Source organism: Dipodomys ordii, unplaced genomic scaffold (genome assembly GCF_000151885.1).
Source record: "Dipodomys ordii isolate 6190 unplaced genomic scaffold, Dord_2.0 Scaffold24, whole genome shotgun sequence".
Lineage (NCBI taxonomy): Eukaryota > Metazoa > Chordata > Mammalia > Rodentia > Heteromyidae > Dipodomys > Dipodomys ordii.
Window position 1 is genome coordinate 1,354,130 of NW_012267240.1, and position 22,560 is coordinate 1,376,689.

General features: G+C 50.3%; 1 protein-coding gene across 1 annotated transcript in view; it reads left to right on the plus strand.

Annotated features, from left to right (window-relative positions):
- The window catches only part of Sipa1l2 (signal-induced proliferation-associated 1 like 2), a 67,568-nt gene extending 49,532 nt beyond the window's left edge, over nucleotides 1-18,036 (plus strand). The window contains exons 15-21 of the mRNA XM_013014547.1: nucleotides 1,031-1,181; nucleotides 2,885-3,104; nucleotides 6,667-6,798; nucleotides 14,207-14,260; nucleotides 14,756-14,879; nucleotides 15,396-15,477; nucleotides 17,034-18,036. Of these exons, the coding sequence (XP_012870001.1) occupies nucleotides 1,031-1,181; nucleotides 2,885-3,104; nucleotides 6,667-6,798; nucleotides 14,207-14,260; nucleotides 14,756-14,879; nucleotides 15,396-15,477; nucleotides 17,034-17,180 (910 nt within the window). The 3' untranslated portion in view covers nucleotides 17,181-18,036. The remainder of the gene's footprint in view (nucleotides 1-1,030; nucleotides 1,182-2,884; nucleotides 3,105-6,666; nucleotides 6,799-14,206; nucleotides 14,261-14,755; nucleotides 14,880-15,395; nucleotides 15,478-17,033) is intronic.
- Nucleotides 18,037-22,560: the final 4,524 nt, after the last annotated feature.

The window sequence follows — 22,560 nt, forward strand, 5'->3', positions numbered from 1 at the left end:
CCACCCCCATGCCACACTGGCTCACAAAGCAGCCCCCCTCGGCAATGTCCTGAAAGTGTGGAGAGCTCTCTTCCCAGCTCTTTGTCAGCATTACCTCTGCTCTGAGATCTGACCCATTGCAGGGACAAAGCAAAAGCCAAGCTGTTCAAATATACCCTTCCTAATGCAAGCAGGTCGCATTTCCGAGTGGGCTGAAATAGGCATCTCTGTGGCAGGTGACAGTGGCATGGAGGCTGCCTGTGGAGCTCACCATTGTAGGCAGAAAGTTCCCGTTGCCTTGCCTTTCAGGGCACATGACAGACTATCTACCTCCTCCACCAATCCAACAGCCCGTGGTTAGCCTGGGTTCTCGGGAATGTTGGTAACTGAGATTACCTCTCCACAGTGCATCTTCTCAAAGTGACTTCCTGTTTGCTCCCTGGGAAGAACTGAAAACAATAATTCAGCTTGGCAGTCTTTCGTGGCCCACAAATACATTTTTATATCCTGATAATTAAGGGAGACAGCTGCTTTATTTATCCAAACAGCTTTGTGAAAGGCCTGGCAATGGAACATGCTTTGGTGCATGCCTGGACCGATTACTCTGAAGCCCCAGCCTCCCTTGGTGACCTTCCCTCTGCTCTGCGAGTCCCCGGGGTTCTAGCTCTCTACCTCAGGAGGGGGCCCTCCAGCCTGTGAGGGCTAAGCACCGCTTGAACAGGCAACCACGCCTGATAAATTATTGAAACTGTTTGCTGACACAGTTTAGGAAAGGAATAACAGAGCTATATTTTAAAGTTGCTGTATTTTTTCTCATCCAGGCTTTGGGGATCTAGTTTGTTTCTGAATTATTCAGAAGTCTCACTGCAGTCACACTCCTTTCACAGATGTGAGATGGGGTAAGGCCTGGCGCACATGCAGCTGCAGTGAGCAGCTTTCCCACTAGGACCCTCAGGCCCACACAGGGCCTAGTTACTGGATTCTCGCCATACTGCCCCATCACTCAAACATGCCCCCCCCCCTGAGTCCCTGCCCCCATCTGTTCCAGAAGGATGTACAGTGAGATGCACGACCTGATCCCAGCTCCACACCAGGCTGTGGTGGGAGACCCAGCCTCGGAAACTCAGCATGTCCTCTCCAAAGAAGACTTCTTGAAGCTGATGCTTCCAGAGAGCCCCTCGGTGGGAGAGGGGAGAAGGAAGGTGAGTACCCTCCATGGGGTGAGGGAACAAGTCAACAGCAAGTGCCCTCCACTTCTCTTAAGACCCTCCCGCTCCATGTGCAGGGCCACTGCCAACATCGGCCCTCAGCAGGCGGCAGCCCACAAGGCTCTGTGGTTCGCACAGAAAGCCAGGCCAGCCACCTCCAGAACCTGCTCCCAGTTAACTTTTACGTAGTGCGTCCCCTGGGAATAATGACCCGGATGACAGGAAGTGGCACACACAGCATGTGAACCCAGCACAGCCTGGAGCATGGCTGGTAAGGTAACAGTGGCTCCAGCTCGTACACACATGGCCTTCCAGGGGGCCTGACCCAGCCTCACGGGCCTCGTCAGGGCCACGATTAAGGCAGCCTTCTTCATCCACAGCAGAGGAGCCCCTGGGAAATGTTAGTTTTAGCCTCATTTTTATTGTAGTCTTCAAAGCCACTTTATAAAATAATACAGTATATTGGAGATGTGGCCAGACACTGAAATCCCAGCTGATTGGAAGGTGTTAATCAGGTGGATCATGGTTCGAGAGCAACCTGAGAAAAAAGTGAGATCCCCCAGCCCCTCAGTAAACAAGCCAAGTGTGGTGCAATTCATCTGTAATCTCAGCTGCTCGGGAGGTATACATAGAAGGATCACGGTCCCAGACAAAAATGTGAGACCCTACATGAAGAAGAGCCAAAGCAGAAGGGCTGGGATATAGGCCGGAGGCCCTGACTTCACACCCTCTGACTGCTAATGAGCCTTTTTTAAAGCATGTCAAATCATAGGGATGGGAGCATGGGCACCAGGGCCACTGACTGTGCAGAACTGTGACTGCCTGTAGTGGAGTGGACATCTCCTAAAACAAGTCACCCTCCCCTGATCCTAGGTCCAAACGTAGCTTTGTAGAGTACACACTGTGGTGTCCTTCACCAGTGAAAAAGGGGAAACGGGGGAGGGGAGGAGTCCTTAGGCCATCTATGGACATGGAAACAGCCATTTTCTGTACTTGCTCACCACTATGCACGTACACCAGAGGCTTGGAAATGCAGATTGGATCTCTCCTTTCCCAAGCATTTGACTATTTGCCCTAGTCAGACTCTTCCTTGCCCTCTCCAGTTTTTAACACACACAGTCATGCTGATGGTTTCCTTCAGTCTGATTTTGCTCTTTTTCTGTAACTCTGTTTCTGATAACTGGAAGCAGACTGTTGGAAATAATCCTCTGAAGAGGACAGCAGCCTTGTACTGGACTGAAATGATTTTTCCTGAGTCTTTTGTGTAGCTTAGAAATGTCAGCATTCAGAATTAGTTGTCTTACTTAGATTAGATTGAGCTTTGGATGTCATTAATTGATACAAAAATGGCCTGGTATTAAAAATGTAGTCATTTCCAATTAAAATCAAGCCAGCACAGTTCAGCTTGAAGGAACTGCTGAAATGGCAGCAAGAGCTCTTACAACTATAAAGTTATAGGACTTCCATTTAATATCTCAGAATTAATAAAGCTTTGCATGTCTAATTTGTGGTAATATACCGCAGAATGTCAGAGGTGGAAACATTAAAATCCAATAACAGCACCAGAGCCCTGATACATGGGCCTGACGGCTGTACCTGAGCCTGACTCTGTGGTCAGAGCTGTCTCTGGCTAGTCAGGCCTACTCCATGCAGCCGTGCTTTGTCTGAGCCCCTCCATGTGTCCTGTATCCCCCTAGTTCTTGTTCTACGGGAACCTGTCTCCCCGGAGGTCACTGTACCGCACACTATCTGACGAGAGCGTCTGCAGCAATCGGAGGGGGTCATCCTTTGGGGGCTCTCGGAGCTCCATCCTTGACCAGGCCCTGCCCAATGACATCCTGTTCAGCACTACCCCACCCTACCACAGCACGCTGCCTCCAAGAACCCAGCCTGCACCCAGCATGGGGAGCCTGCGCAGTAAGTGCACCCCTCACTATTGAGGATCTAGCTGTTTTACTCTAAAGGAAGCAAAGTCTCAATCTGGTCTTCTGAAAGAGAGTCAGGACTGGGTGGGCCTGGGCCAGGAAGGGCCAGGCATGGACACCTCCCTTGGAGGCCCTGGGACCCAGGTTCACAGCCTAAGCAGGGCCACATGTCCCAGCTTCCTCTGGGCACTGAAGACAGGTCAGTTTGATGATCTTCCTTCTGGGGATACCTTAAAAATTAGGACTTTCAATTTGTACCAATCCTTCATAAATTATTTTAATCACAGAAATCATGTTGGTTTTAAAAGGCAATTTTTATGTTTATTTCCATTTTCCCTAGCTTCTGTGGCATGGAAAGGATGGAAGCTTAATCAGGAATATATTATGAGTTGAGGTGTTTTTTTTTTTAATTCCATCATAGAAAGCATTAACTTTAAGCCAATTTTAACTTCCTTAACACATGTAGATGTTCCTAACTAAGTGAAATAAAATTTATAATGGTAGTGAGCACAATTGAATGATCCTAATCTCACACAGTGCTTATGAATGTTTCTTTAAGTCATACAATACCTTGCCTGGTACAAAGGGTCCACTTGCCTTAACTGCAAAAACCTTGAAACCTTGAAAGGTGAAAGGTCCAAGCAACCTTCTGACCCTCCAGTGGTTCTCCAAAAAACTTCCCTTTAAATAGGAACCTTCCATAGGCCCCAGTCTGAAAACTTCTGTGACATGGAAAGTTCTGTTTTATGCCGTGTTACTTTTCTCGTCGATTGTGCGTGAGGTGCATTGGTGTTCCCAGGTGTGGGCTTTGCACAGGCTCCCTCTGCAACATGATAGATGCCATAGTTTTTCCACTCTCACTTTTTAGAAAATTAACATTACTTTTTAGAGCCGTTTGAGGTTCACATCAAAATCTAGCAGAAAGCCTTGACTTCTGATACACCCCGGCACCCTTCCCCACCTCCCCACCCCCGCACACTCCCCAGACAGCTCAACTCCAGGAGACCTGTGTTCACGCCTTGTGCTCCCTCCTGTCCTCAGCAAGCCAGAGTTCTGAGAGGCTGATGTACTGCCTGGTAGATTGCGGGGGGGTGGGGGGCGGGCAAAAGTCTTCCTAGTAGCTGTTCTCAGTTTCCAGCTTTGTGTTAAAAATTTGGAGTTTAGGGTGATCTTCACAAATCTTCTACTGACAATGGTTTCAGATAGACAGAAATGCAAAAGGCACTGAACTCTTCTGTTAGACACAATGCAGGAGCACCCCACACCAGCTCCCGTGGGAGAACCTTCCACACCGATTTCACGGATTTCAGCAAAAAAGAGGCCCTATCTGCAGGGGAGCACTGGAGAACCCTGTCTCTGCGCCTGTCCACTGTAACTATGACAGTCACATCCTCTCTTTCAGATATTTTTAGTTTTTAAAAGTCCCAAGTTCCCACCTGTCTCAGAATGTTCTTTTAAGACCAAGATCTTAATCCAAGCTGGTGAGACCGACCCTTGCCAGACCCCAGACTCTTGGCAGCTGTGACTTAGCCATGACTCAAACTTCCTGTGCCATCTGGAGCATGCCAGGTCTTCATCTCCTCCACAAGTGTCACCTAGTCAGGCCACTGGTGCTTGCTCTGAACTGTCCTGCATTGTTTCAAGACCATTGTTTTCGTCACCGGTGGTCTGCGGAAGAAACCTCCTCAGTGGAAAACAAAAAGAGGGACCGGCCTTGGACCCAGCTCATGTCCCTGCATTAGCAGCCTCCTCTGCTCCTGGCAGTGGGACCCTGCATTCAGTCAGTGCAGTCTCAAGCACTGCCAGGTACATAGCAAGTCTAAGGAGAATTCCTAACTGTTCATAGAAGAGATCAGAACTCTCCAAGAAAGGGAGAAATCTCTTTGTGAGGATTGGCTCAGTGAGCTGTCTCTCCTCAAGTCCAGTATAACTGTTCCTAATACAACATGGCTTCAAAGTGAAAGAAAAGTTTAGAATAAATGAGAGCTAATATTTTAGATGCCCTGGTACCCCCAGGTGGCTACTGTCCCTGGATTGCACTGATGGCCCTAAGTCACTGGGTGAAAGGCCTCTCTGCTCAAAGAGGAGTCCTCGCCTGGCCGGCACTGCTCCCGGTGTGGTAGCCTACTCCACCTGCCCCGCTGAACTCCGAGGGTGCTGGAGAGGCCTCAGGCATCTGATCCCTGGGACACTCCCGTCTCCTCCGTGCTGACGGTGACAGCATCATGTGGTTTCTGTGGCTTCAAGTCTCGGAAACAGAAAGTCATACAATCTATGTCTGTGGCTAGAAAACAGCCTGCGTAGGCTGCAGGGTCTGGCCACCATCCAGCCCTCAAACCACAGCAGGCCCACATCAGGTCCATGTGCCATGGGGGTGGGTGGTGAGAAGCATGAACAGAATCACCCAGATAAAGTAGACAAGTGTCTGCCTGTACCCAGAAGCACTTTCAGGCATCCTCCCACCCGTCCATCTCCCAGAGATCCCAGCGTGTTGCAGGCATAAACTGACACCAGTCCCAGGCTCTGTCTGTCCTGCCGGGCCACCTGTCTTTATGGGCCTGCAACTAGTACAGGCTGCCCGGGAGGCCATCAGCCTCCCATGCTGTTTTCTGCACTAACACAACCACTGTCGTTCCTTGCTCATGGCCTCTGTCCCTCTTGTCCAGTCACATTTGTTCTTTACCTGGGTGCTGTCAGAGCCAGCGAGGATGCGGCTGTTGGTCACATTGGAGAGAACAGTCAGCACACCAGATAGAGAGCAGTTTGAGTTTAGTGTCAGAAGCTGGCATGGAAGAATGTTTCTTTATAAAGGCAAAGGAAATCCACAAGTTGGTATTTCTTAGTAAAACACAGTCCAGGAATGCACTTTCTGTGTGTCCCTGCCTTCTAGCTGTGAAGGTGTGTGACAGAGAAGGGGTTGCCCAGTGCACAGGACCCTCAGCTTGCTTCCCTCTCTGCTTGATGGGGGACCTTGAACTGTGGCTGCCGATGACCTGAGAGCTAGCTCAGCCAGCATGCACCCCCCCATGGAGATGGCCTCCCTCATTTCCAGAGAAGACCTAAGAGGAAGCACCTAGAGCTGAAGGTCCTCCCAGTTTCAGCTCCAGCTTACCCCACAGCAGGGACCCAGCACACAGAGGACACATGAGCCACTATTACTACCCCAGTGAAGACACGGCAGGGACCCATCACACACAGGACGCACGTGCCACTGTTATTTCACAGATGGACAGGGAGACAGTGACAGAATGGATTCCTCTCCTCCCCTAGAGGAGACTGGACACACTCTAGAAGACATTGCCATGTCTCTGTGTCCGCATCTATGTGGCTGCCATGGGAAGAGGTCTGCTGAGTTGTCTGTGGATGTGAACAGGCCAGGTACTCCTCAAGGCCACATTTACAATCAATGTTTCTCCCAGGTCCTTTTTCCAATTCTGATGTGCTTCTTAACAGGAAATACTTGTAAAAAAGCAAAACAAAAACCTTGCTAGCTGTGATAGTGGATGGTGTGAGAGGCGGTGACTGGCTAACACTCTGCTTGTGTTTCTGTTTAGATGAGTTCTGGTTCTCTGATGGGTCATTATCAGATAAGTCCAAGGGCACAGATCCGGGCCTGATGCCCCTTCCCGACACAGCCACAGGATTAGATTGGTCCCACCTCGTGGATGCTGCACGGGCATTTGAAGGTAAAGACTTAGCATCCCTGGGCCCCTCTGTGTAACTCAGGGCACACATTCCTGCAGGGTCTGAGTGGCAGCTTGGAGCATGTCTGTGTGCCAATTTTGTGGCTAAAGTCAAGGTGAAAGGCAGAGGGAAGGCTTAGGCCTGCTGTGGTTATTGGTGGCCACCACCTATAGTGTCAGCCTAGGAAACAAAGTCAGACCTTTTCCCAGGAGGGCTTCAGGCTGCAGAAGGCCGAAGTCTGCCTCTGAACCCCTCCACAGCAACAGCTGGCCTCTGGAGCCCAGCCTGTCCACTCACCAGAGCCTCCGGGCTGTGCTTCCCAAACGGACTGAAGGCACTGTGGCAGGGAGGACTCCCTTGGGGGCCAGGAGCCACTTGTCCCCTTCCCCCCAGGGCACATCTGGACTCCCCGCTCCTGCATATCCACAGTGCTTACTCCCTGCAAAGTCTCAAACTTCATTGTAACACACTGTTAAGACCATGTAAAAGGCCTCATTGAGCTCCGACCCTGTGCCTGTATTATATCATAGTGCTTCTGAAAACAGCTTTATGAGTGCGGTTCAGCCGCCTGCTGGAGGCACCGTGAGATGCACAGGGTAATCTCTCCCTGCAGACTTGCCTCCTTTTACCACAGTCAGGATGCAGGCTTTACCTGGACATGCTCACGGTGCTAGACATCCATATTGGATTGGATTGTTCAAGAATTGACAGAGACACCAAGTTAACCCACCCAAATATAGCTGCTCAACTGTACTTAACACACTCCAAGTGGCCAAAGCCAAGTTGCCAGGTGCAGGCCTGCAGCCTTCTGCTTGCCCTCTAGAGAGCCACGGCCTCCCCACGCCACTGCTGACCATGAGACAGAGAAAGCATAACAAGAAAGACAGAAGCAAAGCATAAGAAGCCCCAGGCTTTGGGGAGATTTTAGATATAACTACAATAATGACTCCACTGGGAAGAATTAAAGCCACAATGGGAGTGTGTGTGTGTGTGTGTGTGTGTGTGTGTGTGTGTGTGTGCGCGCACGCGGGGGGGGGGGGGGGGAAGGCCTGAGCTACAGACAGCAGCTCTCAAAGAAAAATGTGCTTCAGAAACATTTAGGTGGAGAAAACCTGAAAATTAACTGCACTTGAAAAAGATGCCACAAAAGGGTTTAAAACAAAGCTGGCAAATGAAATATCAGTGAGTTTTATGAATATCAGTCATCAGAGTCATCAGTTTTCTTTGAATATTTGATAAGTGTTAAAATGTTCAAATTAGCAAATATGACCCAAGGGAAGTGCAAAGAACAAAGTTGGGAAGGAGATGAAACCGGGCATGGTAGTGGATGCCTTGTAATCCAGCACTGCGAAAGCAGAAGCAGGACGATTTGCTATTTGAAGCCAGCCTGGATTACACAAAAGGACTCTGCCTTTGGAAATAAAAAGTGAGAAGAAATGAAATGAATGTAGCGGCCAGTGAGCTATAGATGGTATAGGATCTGTGTTCCTCTCACCCAGACGCGCTGCGGAGACCAGCTACCACCTCCACCTTGGAGCCCCTCCCCGGCCTGCATTGGTGGGGCCTCAAAGGCCTTTGGAGAAAGCAGATCTGGTCTTAAGCCACTGACCCCAGTCAATCCAAGGCTGCCCTGACTCAAGAACTTGGCTTTCTATAGAATTTGGTACTCAAATGTCCATGCTGTGACCTAACTGGAGGCCTGAAGTACCCTACCAGCAAGCAGCCTAAAGACAGGTTTTCTGCAGCACCCCACCTTGCCTTGGCTCCCATTGTGGGGGGAGGCACAGGAAAGGTCACTGGACAACATGCCCAAACCCCAAATACCACTGGAAACTAGTGTGTTTACAATTCATTGTTCTCAGATGTTCAAAGGATAAAGAAGGCCTTGTGTAAGTTTCTCAAGCAGCTTTTTTTGCACAATGAGATTCTTTCCTGATTAGACAGCCATAAAAAAGGACCGTATGACAAGCTAAATCTTTCATATTGATGTGGAAAGCCTAAATGAAATTCATAGATTGACAGGATAATTCATGGTTACCACCAAGAACTTAACTAGTTGAAAATAGAACTGTAAGAAATGATAGTAGCTGGAGTAACTAAAATTGATCACATCAATTAATTCTATGTGATATAATTAAGACCTATTTTTAAAGAAGTTAGGATTTAAGAGACACTGCCAAAGATTAACAAGGACTACTTGATTCCAAATGATTACCTAATATGATATGAAAAGTGTTTATATGATACGATATAGAAAAACATTTATATGATATGATATGAAAAAATGTATAAGCAGATCTCTTAGTCCAGTAAACACCCTTTGAGGCCCTGCCCTTTACATTTTTACTGGAATCCTTAAGTAGTGAGGCATCATTTCATGCTGCTCTTTTCAGTTTAATAAACCGCCCCACCACCTATGGCCTCAGCTGCAGTGTGATTTCCTAGGATGGTATGAGTCAAACAGGCTCTCCGAGGGACTCTTGCCACAGTCAGTACCGCAGCCAAAGCCCCACATGCCCAGGGCCCTCTACCCTGTCCATGTGGAACCACTGTCCCTAGCAGGGAGCTGTGTGTTTTCATTGTAGTTTGGAGAATCAGGAGAGGACAAAAGCAGGCCCTGGTCCCAAGAGCCGTGATGTTATCTCCACCACTTTCTGTGGGTCATCCAGATGGCAGGGGTGTGAGGTGGACTTCACCTCTCCTCATGTGAGCGAGAATGAGGTGACTGCACATCATTTTCTCTGCAGCCACCTTAAAGGACAGACACATGAGACAACTGCATGTTCCTCAGGAGTAAGCCATCTGTAGAATTACGAGACAAACACTGACACACTTTAGTGTAAGTAAGAGCAGGAACGGATAGAAGGCTTTAGAGAAAACAACCGTTTTTTACTTCATTTGTAAAGTAATACAATTTCAATTCAGCTATCTAAAAATATGCTAAAGCACTTAATTGCATCCATGTGGAAAATAGAAGAACAATACCTAAAAAGCATTATAAATTGATAATAATTAAAATAGCATAATAATGATTCAAAATAGAGTAAGTCCTTTTGAAGAAAAAGAAGACACAGAAATCCAAATATATTTAAGAATTAAATGGGAAAGATACATGCATGTCATTTGGGCCCAGGACCTGGAGAGCTCAGTGATAGGAAAGGAAGGTTGCCTTCCAAGGGATGGCCCTTGTGCTGCTGGTCAGTGGGGACACAACGCATGCTAGGACTGTGTAAGCACCTGAACGAGCCCAGAGAGAAAATTTAGACAAGAAAATGTGGAACTGTAGGTCAGGGTTTGTGATAAATGTCCTTAATAAAAGCAAGGTATCTAAAGCAGGAGCCTAGCATAAAGGACCAACTCCACGATAAACCATGAGGTGCTGTCCACAGAAGAACCCCAATGGATAAGCAAGTGCACCATGCCCACCACACTTAACTTAAGCCATGGTAAGCCGCCAGTGCTGCACCTTATGAATATGACAAATAAGACACCCACTCTGGAAAGCATGGAAGAACACGGCTATTCCTCATCAGAGTATAAACCGATCCATGTTGCTCAAACCTTTTCAAGCTCTATGATTACATATAGCAAGAGCCAGAAAAATATTCCCCTCTTTGACCAAAAATCTGATTTCCAAGTATTGACTAAGAAATCATTAGATAGCAAAAGGTGTTTACTTTTTAAAAAAAATGTTATGTAGCATTATCAAAAAAGAAAAAAAACAAAAAACAGGTTGAATAACCAAATCCCATGGGAACGTGAAAAACAATGGAGAGGTCTCATTGGTCCAGGAAGGGTGGGCAGTCCAGGTGCTATGACAGTCAGGTCCAGATCTGGCCAGGTCATGTGTCAGGATGCTGTATGTCCAGTTCCTTTGCCTGGTGGACACAGCAGTGCCCCTTGCCCGGCAATTCTCCTGCATGAAACTCCAGTATATCTATACACCAGCACAGTTCTTGGCACCTTCACTGTGTGCAGTGACGCATGTGTGGACAGTCCTGGGTGCCAGTCCCCAGCACAGAAGTCTTTGAGGCCTTCTCTGTGTACTGGCTGCATGCATGGACCATTGCTGGTAGTGACTGCACAACCTGTGGAAAGCACACTTGGATTTTGGATGCAGTCCCATCCTCCTGCCAGGCCTCGAGGCAGCAGCAAACAACAGCTCTGCCAGACCCCAGCTTCAGAGGACAAGTAGCTGATACTCTGAGGGGTGCTGGGTTGCTGAGCCCTGATGCTCAGTAGGCTACATGCCAGTGTTTTGGCTTTACAGTATTTTCACCTTTTTCTTTAATTGGGATGTGGGTAGGGCCTGTGGCTCTGCCCCTCTCAACCTGGTGACCAGAACAAAGCCAACTTGAAAACCTGGTGGTGAGTCCAGCTGAGTCAGGGAAGGACAGTGCCAGGTTTAAACCACACCTCATTTAGTGAAATATTTGAAGGAGGTAATTGATGGCTTCTTGAACATTGACTACAAAGGTGATGATATTTGAGAGAAAACAGTTGGAAAGGTCAAATGACATGGCAGCCACAGGAGGCCCAGCTCCAGCCAAGAAGACCTGTCCTCAGGGCCTCTCTGCTTCCCTGAGGCCGTGGTGAGAGGAATATGTGCCTCAGGTAACCTGTTGTTAATCTGGGCCAGGCACCGCACAGACACAGTGGCCACATGAACGTGTTCTCAAAGCATTGTCTGCTGCATACTATATACACCCGTGATTCTCAAACAGCATCATAAACAGAAACCTTTATGATGAGAACCTTGGCAGCCTTCGCTCAAAGTTGATTTAGTGTGTATGTAACATGACACACCAAGAGCCTCCAAATGCTGTCATACTGGTGAAAAAAGAAAATAAGGCCATCCAGAGATGCAGAATACAGAGCCAAGTTAATAGCAAATCAGATTATCTCAAAAGCTAATTACAAGTGTTTCAGGCCAAGACAGCAGTTGTGTCTGAGTAAAGAACAGTTTCAGAACTCTTCGTTACTGGTCACTCAGTAGAGTCTGCGTTATCTTTCAACACCCCCTGTGTTTTGTGCAGAAAGCCCCAGGTGGCCTTTCCTCTTTCCCAGCAGCCGCCTGAGTCCGCTTCTTCCCACACGGGAACTCCAGTGTCAGTCCAGAGCCTCACAATCGGACGCAGAGCAGCAACATCCCAGCCTGTCTGGAGTTGTGGTTTTAACAAAGACAGATGCAAGCAGCTCTGTCTGTGGGAAGTGTATGTATTTATTCTGCACCTCACCCCATGGGTAGACTTGGTGCTCTTGCTTACCTGGCAGCACCCAACTCAGCATTGTCCTGCTCAAATAGCAACATATGGCCAGCTGTTGTCAGCGGTGTCCTGCTCACCTTGTAGCCAGCACTGCAGGCACATGGGGTGATTGATGGTCCCTGCCTTGCCATCTTAGCCCTAAATTGATAAACAAAAGCTTGTGGCTGACCTTCCTCTTGTTAGTGTTCAATGCAGTAAATCATTAACTGGCGTTGAAGTAAGTTTCTGGCCACTTAAAAGGGTGGATTGTTTCTTGTAAGCCATGCCTTGTGTGCCCTGTGGCTATGTCTGCTCAGTGTGGAAGAACCTGGAGGGCTGAGAGCAGTGGGGACGCAGAACCCAGATCTGGGCTGTGCCTGCCTGCCAAGTCCGTACCTGAGCACATCCTTTTCTGTGCTGGTGTTGGGGCCATGCGGTTCCAGGTCAGTAGTCACCTGATGGCCAAGCATTTGTCATCACAGAAAGAAGCTATAGAAGCAGAATCTTTGGCCGGAAACTGTCAGGACGATAGCTGTGTTTGTTGTAAAGCAGGCTGAGCTTGGTGGAGCAGTGTCAGTGCCCCCAGCCTCCTGAGCCCATGGCCCACACCTGCCTCTGCCACTGAAATCTGCTCTGGCTTCTTCCCCTGACCTCAGGCTGCAGCTCTGAGGAGAAGGGCTGCCAGTGGCAGGTGCTGTCCTGTCCCCTTGGGACTTTTTATCAGTTCAGATAGAAACAGATGGAAGCTACATTCCCAGCCAGGCTTGACCATCAGAGCCACTGTAGTGAGAAAGAGAATCATGGCTGTGCTGTTGCATTTGCACACAGTGATGGTAAGTCTTTGGGATCTTACCCATTTTTTTCTGACATCCTTTGTTGTCAGTAGTTCACTGTGAAATACAACACTTTCCCTCCTGTTCTTTTACACAAGATGGAAGAACAGGGCTGTGGAACTCCACAGCTGCCCAGACCTTCCCCTCTCTCCACAGCTTGCCACACACAGTAGACCCTGTGCGGGCATGGGTAGTGTCCCCTGTGTGCAGTGCATCTTAATTGAGTTACAAATTATCTCATCATACACAGAAATCCTAGTTCTTGGTTCTAAGTTGATAATATAATTGTCTGGGGACTGCAAAGTGCTTTATCTTCATATAGGTTGGATTGGGGGGGGGGCCTCCACAGAAAGGCTGGTTAAAGAACATCTGTATGCTTGTAGCAGATATCAGGAAGGGACCACAGTTTGGAGAACACTGCTGTGGTGCACTGCAGATGGCTTAGCAGGCTTTCCTCCATGTAATGTTGGCAGCTTCTGCATTGCTGTCTCCATCCTTTTTATTAACAACCAGGCATGCAGGGCCTTATGAGGAGGCCCCAACAGCAGGCAGGAGACCTAAGATGATTGCACCCGTGGGGACCCCCATGCAGTCTCTCCCCATTAGTCATATGGTGTGAGCCAGGCCTCTGCAGCCCTCGGATTCCTGCTGCAGTGAAGGTGTATGCTCACAGACCAGACCAGGGAAGGTGGGGCTGGGACAGCGGTGGGTCCCACTTCCACAAGCCACAGAGACCAACCTCCTGTGCCCTTGAGTATGTCCACCATGTTCTCGGTCAGAACTCTGGTGGCCATGGTGAACACCACCAAGGCCATGCTCTGCCCTTTCCTGCCCAGCTCTCCCAGCATTGAACGCCAAGTTGCTCACCCCAGGATGGAAATAGACTTGTACTGAGAAGCCTTTGCACCCAGCTGGCCGTGGGTGCTACTGCTAGAGAGGTGGGGCCCTGACCTGCAGGGGTTTCTGCCCCACTGACCACCCGCACCATCACCCTTTTGATTCTGGAAGTGGGTCCTGCCCATGGTTGTACAGTGTGGGTGTGACATTTGCCTTTGTGGTGCACCGCCACACTGCATGCTTCCAGGTGCTACAGTGAGCCTGAAACTCGTTCCCTCCCCCACGCTGGTCACTACCAGCCACACTGGCTCTCACAGCCTCTCCTGATTCCACACACACACACCTGTGCTTCTCATGCTGCTCACACATGCATGCACGTACATGCACGTACATACTACTTCACATAACTTCGTTGCTTGAGCCGTCTAAGGAGCCTGGAGATTTTCAGGTTCAGAGAGAGTCCTGTTCACAGGAGATTCTGACTCTTATTTCAGGTCTTGACTCAGAGGAAGATCTTGGGCTGCTCTGTCACCACGCGTCCTGTCTAGGTGATTGTCTCGCTGTTCCACAGCCTGCTCTGTATCTGCCATGTGTCTGCACGTCTGTCTGCATGGGGTGGGTGCCCAGGGGACGTGGGCTCTGGCTGTCCTGCCTCAGGACTGTTCTTGGGTTCAGGAGAGCCTGGATCAGGCCATCTCCCTGGTTCTTTCAGCTGGCCTGCCGAGTCATCAGCTTGTTTCCTCATGCTCAGTGGGTAGCTTTGGCATTTCTTGGGATGTCGAAGGAAGGAAGCAGATGGCTCTGGCCCATCCAGGATCTGTTAAGCTGTTCCTGTGGCTGCCATGTGTATGTCCTACAGCCTGACAGGACAGTTGTTCACCATGCTTTCTCACCAGCAGCCTGCCTGAGTTTCTTTTTCTTAGTTTTGTTTCAGAACAGGGCTATTGGAGGGGCGACATTTCATTTAGCCACTGTGCGCACCCCTGTGAAGTCAGCACTAGTAGCTGTCACTGACCTTGTTTTCTGTGCTTCCCTGTCCCCAGACCAGAGGGTGGCATCTTTCTGCACCCTGACAGACCTGCAGCACGGGCAGGACCTCGAAGAGGCCCCAGAGCTTACCCTGTGTGTGGACCCCAGCAGCGGCAAAGAGTTCATGGACACAGCTGGGTATGTAGCCCTCCCATCCCCCATCACAGACCAGAGGTTTGAGGGGCACCAAACTGAGTCAGCCCCCTGCCCTGAGGACAAGGATGGCACTGGCTGTGTAGTCCCAGAGCCTGGTCCTCGAGCAAGCCTCACACCCTGGTGACATGTGTGATGTGTCACCTGTGTCCTCATTCCAAACTCTGCTTCCCATGAACTGAGCTACTCTTAGCAGGCTTGTTCTTGCTATTGAACTCCATGATACTTCATGACAGGTCAATTAGGGTGATTTGGTCTACTTTGTCTCGATTTAAATACCATCTTTATCTTGCCAACCTACAAGTGCTACAGTCCAAAGCTCTCGGAAGTCAGCCCACAAAGCCACAACAGACACCTAACACAAGATGGTGTGTGGCTGTGCGGATCACTGCTCCAAGCACACAGGATAATTTGAGTGAACATTTTCCCAGCAAAGTCCCCAAGGTTAACATTGTGATTCTTGAGTCCCTTCAGCCATCCTAATGGCTCTCTGTTTGCTAGGGAGCGCTCTCCTTCCACACTGACTGGGAAAGTCAACCAGCTGGAGTTGATCCTGCGACAGCTGCAGACGGACCTTCGGAAGGTAATGCCACTACCAAGGGCGAACAATCACAACTGCATGCTTGGCCCCTGTAACTACTAGGAGAAAATCAAACTGCATGGAGACAGAACTGCCCAGAACAAAGGCCAGCAGACAGCAGGCCCCACCCCTTCTCCCATGCGATCTTCCCACCAGTAGACCATGTGCTTCCTTGTAGGGGTGCATGGCCCCAGTGATGATGACTTGCGGGGGCCTCCACACACCAGGCCTTAGAGTCAGCCCCCCACACACACATCCTCATAAAAGCCAGGTCCGTCCTTCCAGAAGCACCTCTGCCAGACTCCTGCATAACCACCGTCCACTCTGCTGGCTGCCCTTTGCAACCCAAGGAAGCAGAATACAGTGCCACGGATGAGATTCCAGAAGCTTCTATCCTAGCTCTGAAAGGAGAGGGACCCAGAGGGCTGTCCTTGGGAGCACGTGGTAGGGGATGGTGGCTGTCCTTAGGAGATATGGGGAGGGATAGGGACTGTCCTTGGGGGGATGTGGAGGGGATGGGGCTGTCCTTGGGAGCCCTTGGTGGGGGATGGGCACTGTCCTTGGGGGGATATGGGGGGATGAGGACTGTCCTTGAGGGAACATGGTAGGCGCCCAGGCATCTACCAGACCTCCAGTGGATTCTCAGCACTCACCTCATGGAAGTGTTGTTGTGGGAGTAGGAAGGCATGGGAGCCAGGCTCTGAAGTCTCAGTGTGTGTTGGGAGTGATCTGACTGGTCACCTGAGTGCGGACCATACTATCTGCTGCCCTGACCTCCTGAGAGTGGCTGGACCAGCTCCAGGGGAGAGCCAGCATGAGAGGAATTGGAGGAGAGTGCAGAGCAGAGTGCAGAGCCCAGGACTTACTGATAGACGCAAGTCCTGAGGTTCACTGCGACGGAGTGCAGGATCATAGGAAGGTAGTGGGGGACAGGGTATTCTGAACCCAGATAGGAGACTTGGGAAAGTGAGGTCTCAGAGGTGAAGCCAGGCCCAGCCCCCACTCCAGACTCTTGGGATAGAGTTAAGAAAAGGGGGACTGAGGAGAGCATGCAAAGGATGGGGAGCAGGAGGACACTGGGTGGCAGGGGTACTGACGGGGCAGCTTGTGATGACTGTCCCCCCAACACACACACACACCACCCCTGGCTGGCACAGAGTCACTTGGGTCCCCCTAGAAACACCAGCTGTTCCATCAGACAGGGACCCTTTTGTGGGCAAGTTGTAGGAAGCCGGTTGGTAGAATGATCTTGACAGAGGTCTGGAATGGCAGACCTTCCAGGTCACAGAGCTGGGGCTGGCTTATGGGTTGGTTGTGGTGGGAGCAAACCCAGCAAACACCTTGATGCTGGTTTCCTTGGCAAGGGAGCAGCTGAGCCTTATTCTAGCCAGGGTTGTACGGACTCGTGCAGCCTTCCTTGCACAGCCGCCCTGGGAAGTTCATGGAGACTCCCGCTAGTTCCCTGCCCTTCCTCCCACTGGCCCTACCACCTGCAGGCCCCAGGGAGGTGATCTGGGAGGTGAGGCTGGACGTGTGACCTGTATATGTCCACTCTGCAGGAGAAGCAGGACAAGGCCGTCCTGCAGGCAGAGGTACAGCACCTGCGCCAAGACAACCTGCGGCTGCAGGAGGAGTCGCAGACAGCAACCGCCCAGCTGCGCAAGTTCACCGAGTGGTTCTTCAGCACCATGGACAAGAAGGCCTGACCTGCCTGCACGCTCCTGCGTCTCACGCGGCTTACGTACGCTTCTGCCATCCGTAGACATGTTGCTGTTCCATTCTTTGTCACCCATTCACCAAGCAGGACGGCTGGGAGCGCAGTGGAGCCGCATGTGGAAGATGAATGTAACTCCAAGTGGAGCCAGTGCCAGCCAAGCTGTGGGGCCGGCGACCCTCCCGGAGAGCGCACGTCCCCACCGTGCAAGGGCCTGTGGGAAGCCAGACAGTGTAGCATAGCTGCTTCGGCATTGTAAAATAAGTGTGGAGACATACTCAGACATGTACTTTAATGTTAAAGGTGCTCTATTTTTTTGGATGTACATACAGTAGTTTATTTCCACATTATCATAGCAATAAGAAGGGAGGCGTTAGGAGCAGTGGAAAGCTGGGCCCGCCGGTGGATTTGATACTAGATTGAATGCTGTTACAGTAGAGATTTATTTATTTGCAGGAACAAATGGTGCCTGAATATTAACAGTGTTCTGACTTTTTTTAAAAGAAAAAGATACGTATGCCTCATAAACAGCTCAACTGTCAGCAGCCTCTCGGCCTGGCTCGCCGTCTGCTTGTCCTGCTTGCTCTCCAGAGCTCCCACTGCCAGGCTGGCGGACCGTACTGGGCAGATTTATCTATCACTGTACAGAAGCTCCAATGAAGTGTCTTGTATTTAACACCCTTATTTAAGCTTATTTAACCTGAAATTGTTAATTTTGTAAGATTTGGCTTTACCTGCGCTAGGATGAGGGTGGCTGACGGCAGCTGACGCTGGCCAGACAGACAGAAGCCGGGGGAGGCTCTGAGGCTCATGCTCTTTGTACTGCTTCGCCGTTTTTAACTGTTAAATTTGAGATGGACGTACATCTTGCTTTTTTAATAAATGTTAAAAAAAAAGTCCACGCAGGCAGCGGTAACTTGAGCAGCCCGCCAGCATCTGTGAATGCACACACTAAGTGCTGTTCAGTGCCTTAGAGTATTTGTAAGCTGCTGCCACCTGTCAACATTCTCTGAGCTTCTCCAAGTCCCCTTTAATCCCAGCAATACCCTTGGTGGGGAGGTATGAGGACCCCATTTTACAACCAGGCAAACCATGCCTCAGGTTAAATGATTTACCCAGTGTTTTTTGACAGAATTGCTATGTAGCCCAGGCTGGCCTGAAACTCAGTCCTCTGTCAACCTCTGGGAAGCTGGGATTACAAGCAGGACCCACACGTTACTCCTTTAGCATCTCACTCAAAGAATTTGGTTTTGCTTACAAGACCATACATACATAAAGCAGGAATGTGAAAAATTAAGAAGTGGTCAGTGGATTGAGTGTAAGCCAAAAGACACAGCACACGGACTCTGTGGGCCGAGGAGCACTCCAGTGCTCCATCTCAGCCACTTGTGAAGCAGAGTGATCCAGACTTGACCCAAAGATGGGATTTCTTCTGGGTTCCTGTGGGCAGCACTGTGTGCAGTGCACTTACGGTTCCTGTGGGAGGTGCAGTGGCTTGTGGCTGCCCATGGCCCCATTCTGAGGGAGACCCGGGCCTCAGTGCTCCCCACAGCCACAGCATTGTGAATCCAGTAGACCTTGTGTCATCCTCCCGCCTGTCCTCTGCTCTGTGCCAGGCACACAGCCAGGCACTGGAGACCTGGATCCGGGGCCCTCTCTAAAGTGCCTGGTCTAACATGGTGAGAAGGAAAAGATGGAAAGTAAGGGAGAGGGTGGTTAGGTGCTGACATGGTTGGACAGGCCACCTGGTACTGTCTGAGCTCTCTCTGCTGCAGAACAGGCTCCATGAGGCAGGGCTGTGGTCAGACCCCCTGCACATGGCTCTGGGGCTGTGTAGAATTTGGGTTCTGAAGAACAGTGGAAGGAAAGAGGCATGTTCAGAGATGGGCAGAGCCATGGCACAGGGCTGCTGGTGGCTGTGGATGCCGAGAGTCCTGGGTTCTGAGAGGAGAGCGGCCTCGTAGAGCTGCAGACTGTTCAGGGCAGATTGCAAACATTTTTGGCTTTGGGAAGTCACACGCTGGCTGTTGTGTTTAAATGTTTCTGTTTACTAGTCCTTAAAGATGGTTTTTTGGCTTGCAAAGCCATCATCGCTTTGTGAACCCTGGGTTCAAGACCAGGGCAAGCCGTGGGGAAGCAGTGTGGGAGCGGACAGTGGAAGCAGGCTAGGGATGCCCAGCCCTTGGCTCTGGGCAGCAGTGACTTTAGAGAACAAGGACATCTTGCCAAGCCCCGGCTGGGGAGTGAGGAAGTGGTCTGTCTGTACAGTGCACCCCAAATCTACGCCGGAACATGTAGCCACATTTCGGTCTGATTTTGGCCCAAGGGTGGTTTCCAACTAACATCCAGGCTGTGGGCCCCACCCCCCACCCCGTCCCTGTGCGTTCCCACGGGGCCACCGCCCCGCCCCTCCGAGTTCCCACGGTCCCTCCCGCTCCGCATGTCCACAAGGCTGCAGACCCCACCCTTCCGCGTTCCCGCGGTGCCACGAGACCCCGCCCCGTCCTCGTTCCCATGGTGCCATGGAACGCCCCCTGCGTGTTCCCATGGTGCCATGGGACCCCTCCCTCTCCTCTGTTCCCATTAGTGCCTGTGTTCTGAGCAACCAGGCCTGCAGTAACCACCATCCTTAAATTACCCTGCAACGCCTAAACCTGTCCTGCTACCAAGGACTTGCTGCTGCAAACCAAATATTGGAATGCACCCACTAAAAGCAATGTCTTTATTGTAGGGTGATTAAGCAGGTGTGTTTTCTCATCCTGTGAAATGAATGATTATGTATCAAGGCCGCTGTAATACACAGCAGCTGGAGTTAATTACCCTATTATTCCTGCCCTTTTCTGTTAAGGGGATGACTTACTAAGAAATAGAAGCTACTGAGCTGGATGTGTCATCCTAGCTACTCAGGAGGCTGAGATCTGAGGCTCAGGATTCAAAGCCAGCCTGGGCAGGAAACTCTATGAGACCCTAAACTCCAATTAACTACTCAAAAAAAAAAAAGCCAGAAGTGGTGCTATGCCTAAAGTGGTAGAGTGCTAACCTTGAGCAAAAGAAGCTCAGGAACAGTGCCCAGGCCCTGAATTCAAGCCCCAGGACCGGTACCAAAAATAAATAAATATAGAAGTGCTACCCTGCTGGGCTGCTCAGAGCTTTCTTGTGCGATGCCAGGACACCATGGTCCCCCAGCCCCTGGAAGACAAAATCAGGCTGCCCACACTCTCGAAGAGTGGTCTTCGGGCATATGGACCTGGAGCCATGGCGCCCTGCTTCACAGGCAGAGGCAACGCTGGCCACACAGTGGGCGAGTGCTGGCCCATCGCCCAGGCCTGGGGAGGAGAGAGGGATTCACTTATCTTGGGTCCCTGCCATGGAGGGCACCTCTTAAAGAGCTAACCATGATGGAGGACTGGCTCCAGGTCTCAGGTCAGAAGCCACCACCTGTCGAAGCCTGCCCCCACCACAAAAGTTACCACTCATCCACCACCAGTCCACCTGCCCTACCACAAGTTACCACCCACCCACCACCAGTCCACCTGCATGGACCTCAAAAGGTACCACCAAGTCACATGTGGTCTCTGAAGACTGTAAAGTGGTCCAGAGTCAAAAAAAAAAAAAAAACAAGCCAGGGGAGGGTACCTCGATGTCCCCAGGGGGAAGGCAGGGAAAGGAGAAGAGAGAGGAGGAGGTAGAGGGGGAAGCTCCCAGGCAGACAGACGCTGCGGGAACCTAGTGATTTTGCTCTTCTTTGTCATCTTATCGGCTCAGGACACACGTGTGCGAGCACAGGCCTTGCACTCAGCTCATAAGACAAGGGTGGGAGGAGGAGAGCAGCAGCCCCTCTGAGCACACCGCACCCAGGGCTCTGCCAGCTCCATGGCTCCCATTCCCTGGGAAGGCCAGAGGAACACTGGTCACTGGTAAGGAACATCCCTTACGCCACCCAAGGAGGATGAAGACAGTGTGCATTTGAACCCCAAATCATCGTACGTGACACCTGTACTCTTGCAAATGAAGGAATCAACGGATTTCTTTGGAGAAACAGAACCTTCCATAATTCTTGACTGTATTTTCTGGTTTCTGTGCAGCCCAGTTTGAGAACTACCATGGTGAAATCAAAGTCCTACTAAAAGGAACAACATGCCAGGTTCCTGTGTCTGCTTCCTCCCCATGAAATGTGGACAGGGACAGCATCCCCCTGGTAGAGCACTGTGCAGAGTGAGTTCCTATATTCAAAATACGTAGAAGGTAAGCTGGGGTTGCCCTAAGTGGAGAAGCAGGCCCAAGGCCCTGGGCTCCAGCCCCACTGCGGCAAAAAAACAAAAATGAGTCAAGTGTGAATAACTGCACCTGGTATAAAGTTAAGGAAATGTGGTTTGGTGTTAGTGTATAAACATTAAGCCAAATGCAGACACAAAAAATCAAGCTGTTGTTATAAGCTAATGGATGGATAGATAGGCAGATTGTTATCGTGCTAGCAAATCACAATATAAAAGTTTTATTATAAAACAATGCATCCTCATGCATCTAGACCCCAGATAACATATACCCACAGGCTAGCAAAAAAAATTCCTGCAAAAAAACAAGTCTTTTTGCAATATCAAGTGAACCTTGCTCTTCACTTGTGCTATTAATTGTGAGGCATGCACAATTTACATCCTCTTGTTTATGACTGTGAAAACCATTCTAAAGGGAACTAGGCCATCTGGGGAACACGACAGACAACTGTGCGCGCCTGTAATTAGTCAATTGATTGGGGATTGCTGACTATTTGCAGACATGAGCTCCAGCTCAGCCCTGACAAGAATCCACAACCCAAGGGAAAGCCTGGCTCCTGGGCCAGCGTTAGATGCTGTGCTCAATCCCGTGCCTCTCACTGCAGTCCTGGATCCCAAATTCTTTCCCAGGCAAATGTTCAAGTTCTTTGCCACCAATGTTATGCACGCTGTGCTACTGAGACCAGAAGCAACCCAACCCCCTAGGATAAATCATGCTTCTAGAACAAAGGAGAAGATGTGAGAGGAAAGAAGCCCTGCCTCTTGCTTCCTCTCAGAAGCAAGCAGCTTCCGTGGCCTCCTCCGTGGCAGTTAGCTCCCTGGCCCAGACTTCTGCTACCAAATGCATACAGAAGTGCTGGAGAGCATGGAGAATGTTCTGAGGCTTGTGGATGAAAGGGGCAAAGCTGGAGCAAATATGAGGCAGACGACAGAGAGCAGAAGTCCATGGTGGCCGTGGAAGAGCCCCTGGTCCCCTCGAGTCTCTCCATCGTGAGCTAGTGGTGGGGACACAGGAGGTCCCGGGAACCCCAGTGGCGTGGTCACCATTCAGTAAGATGTCATTCAGCAAGCCCACGTTTTCCCCCAAGGCTGAGGCCA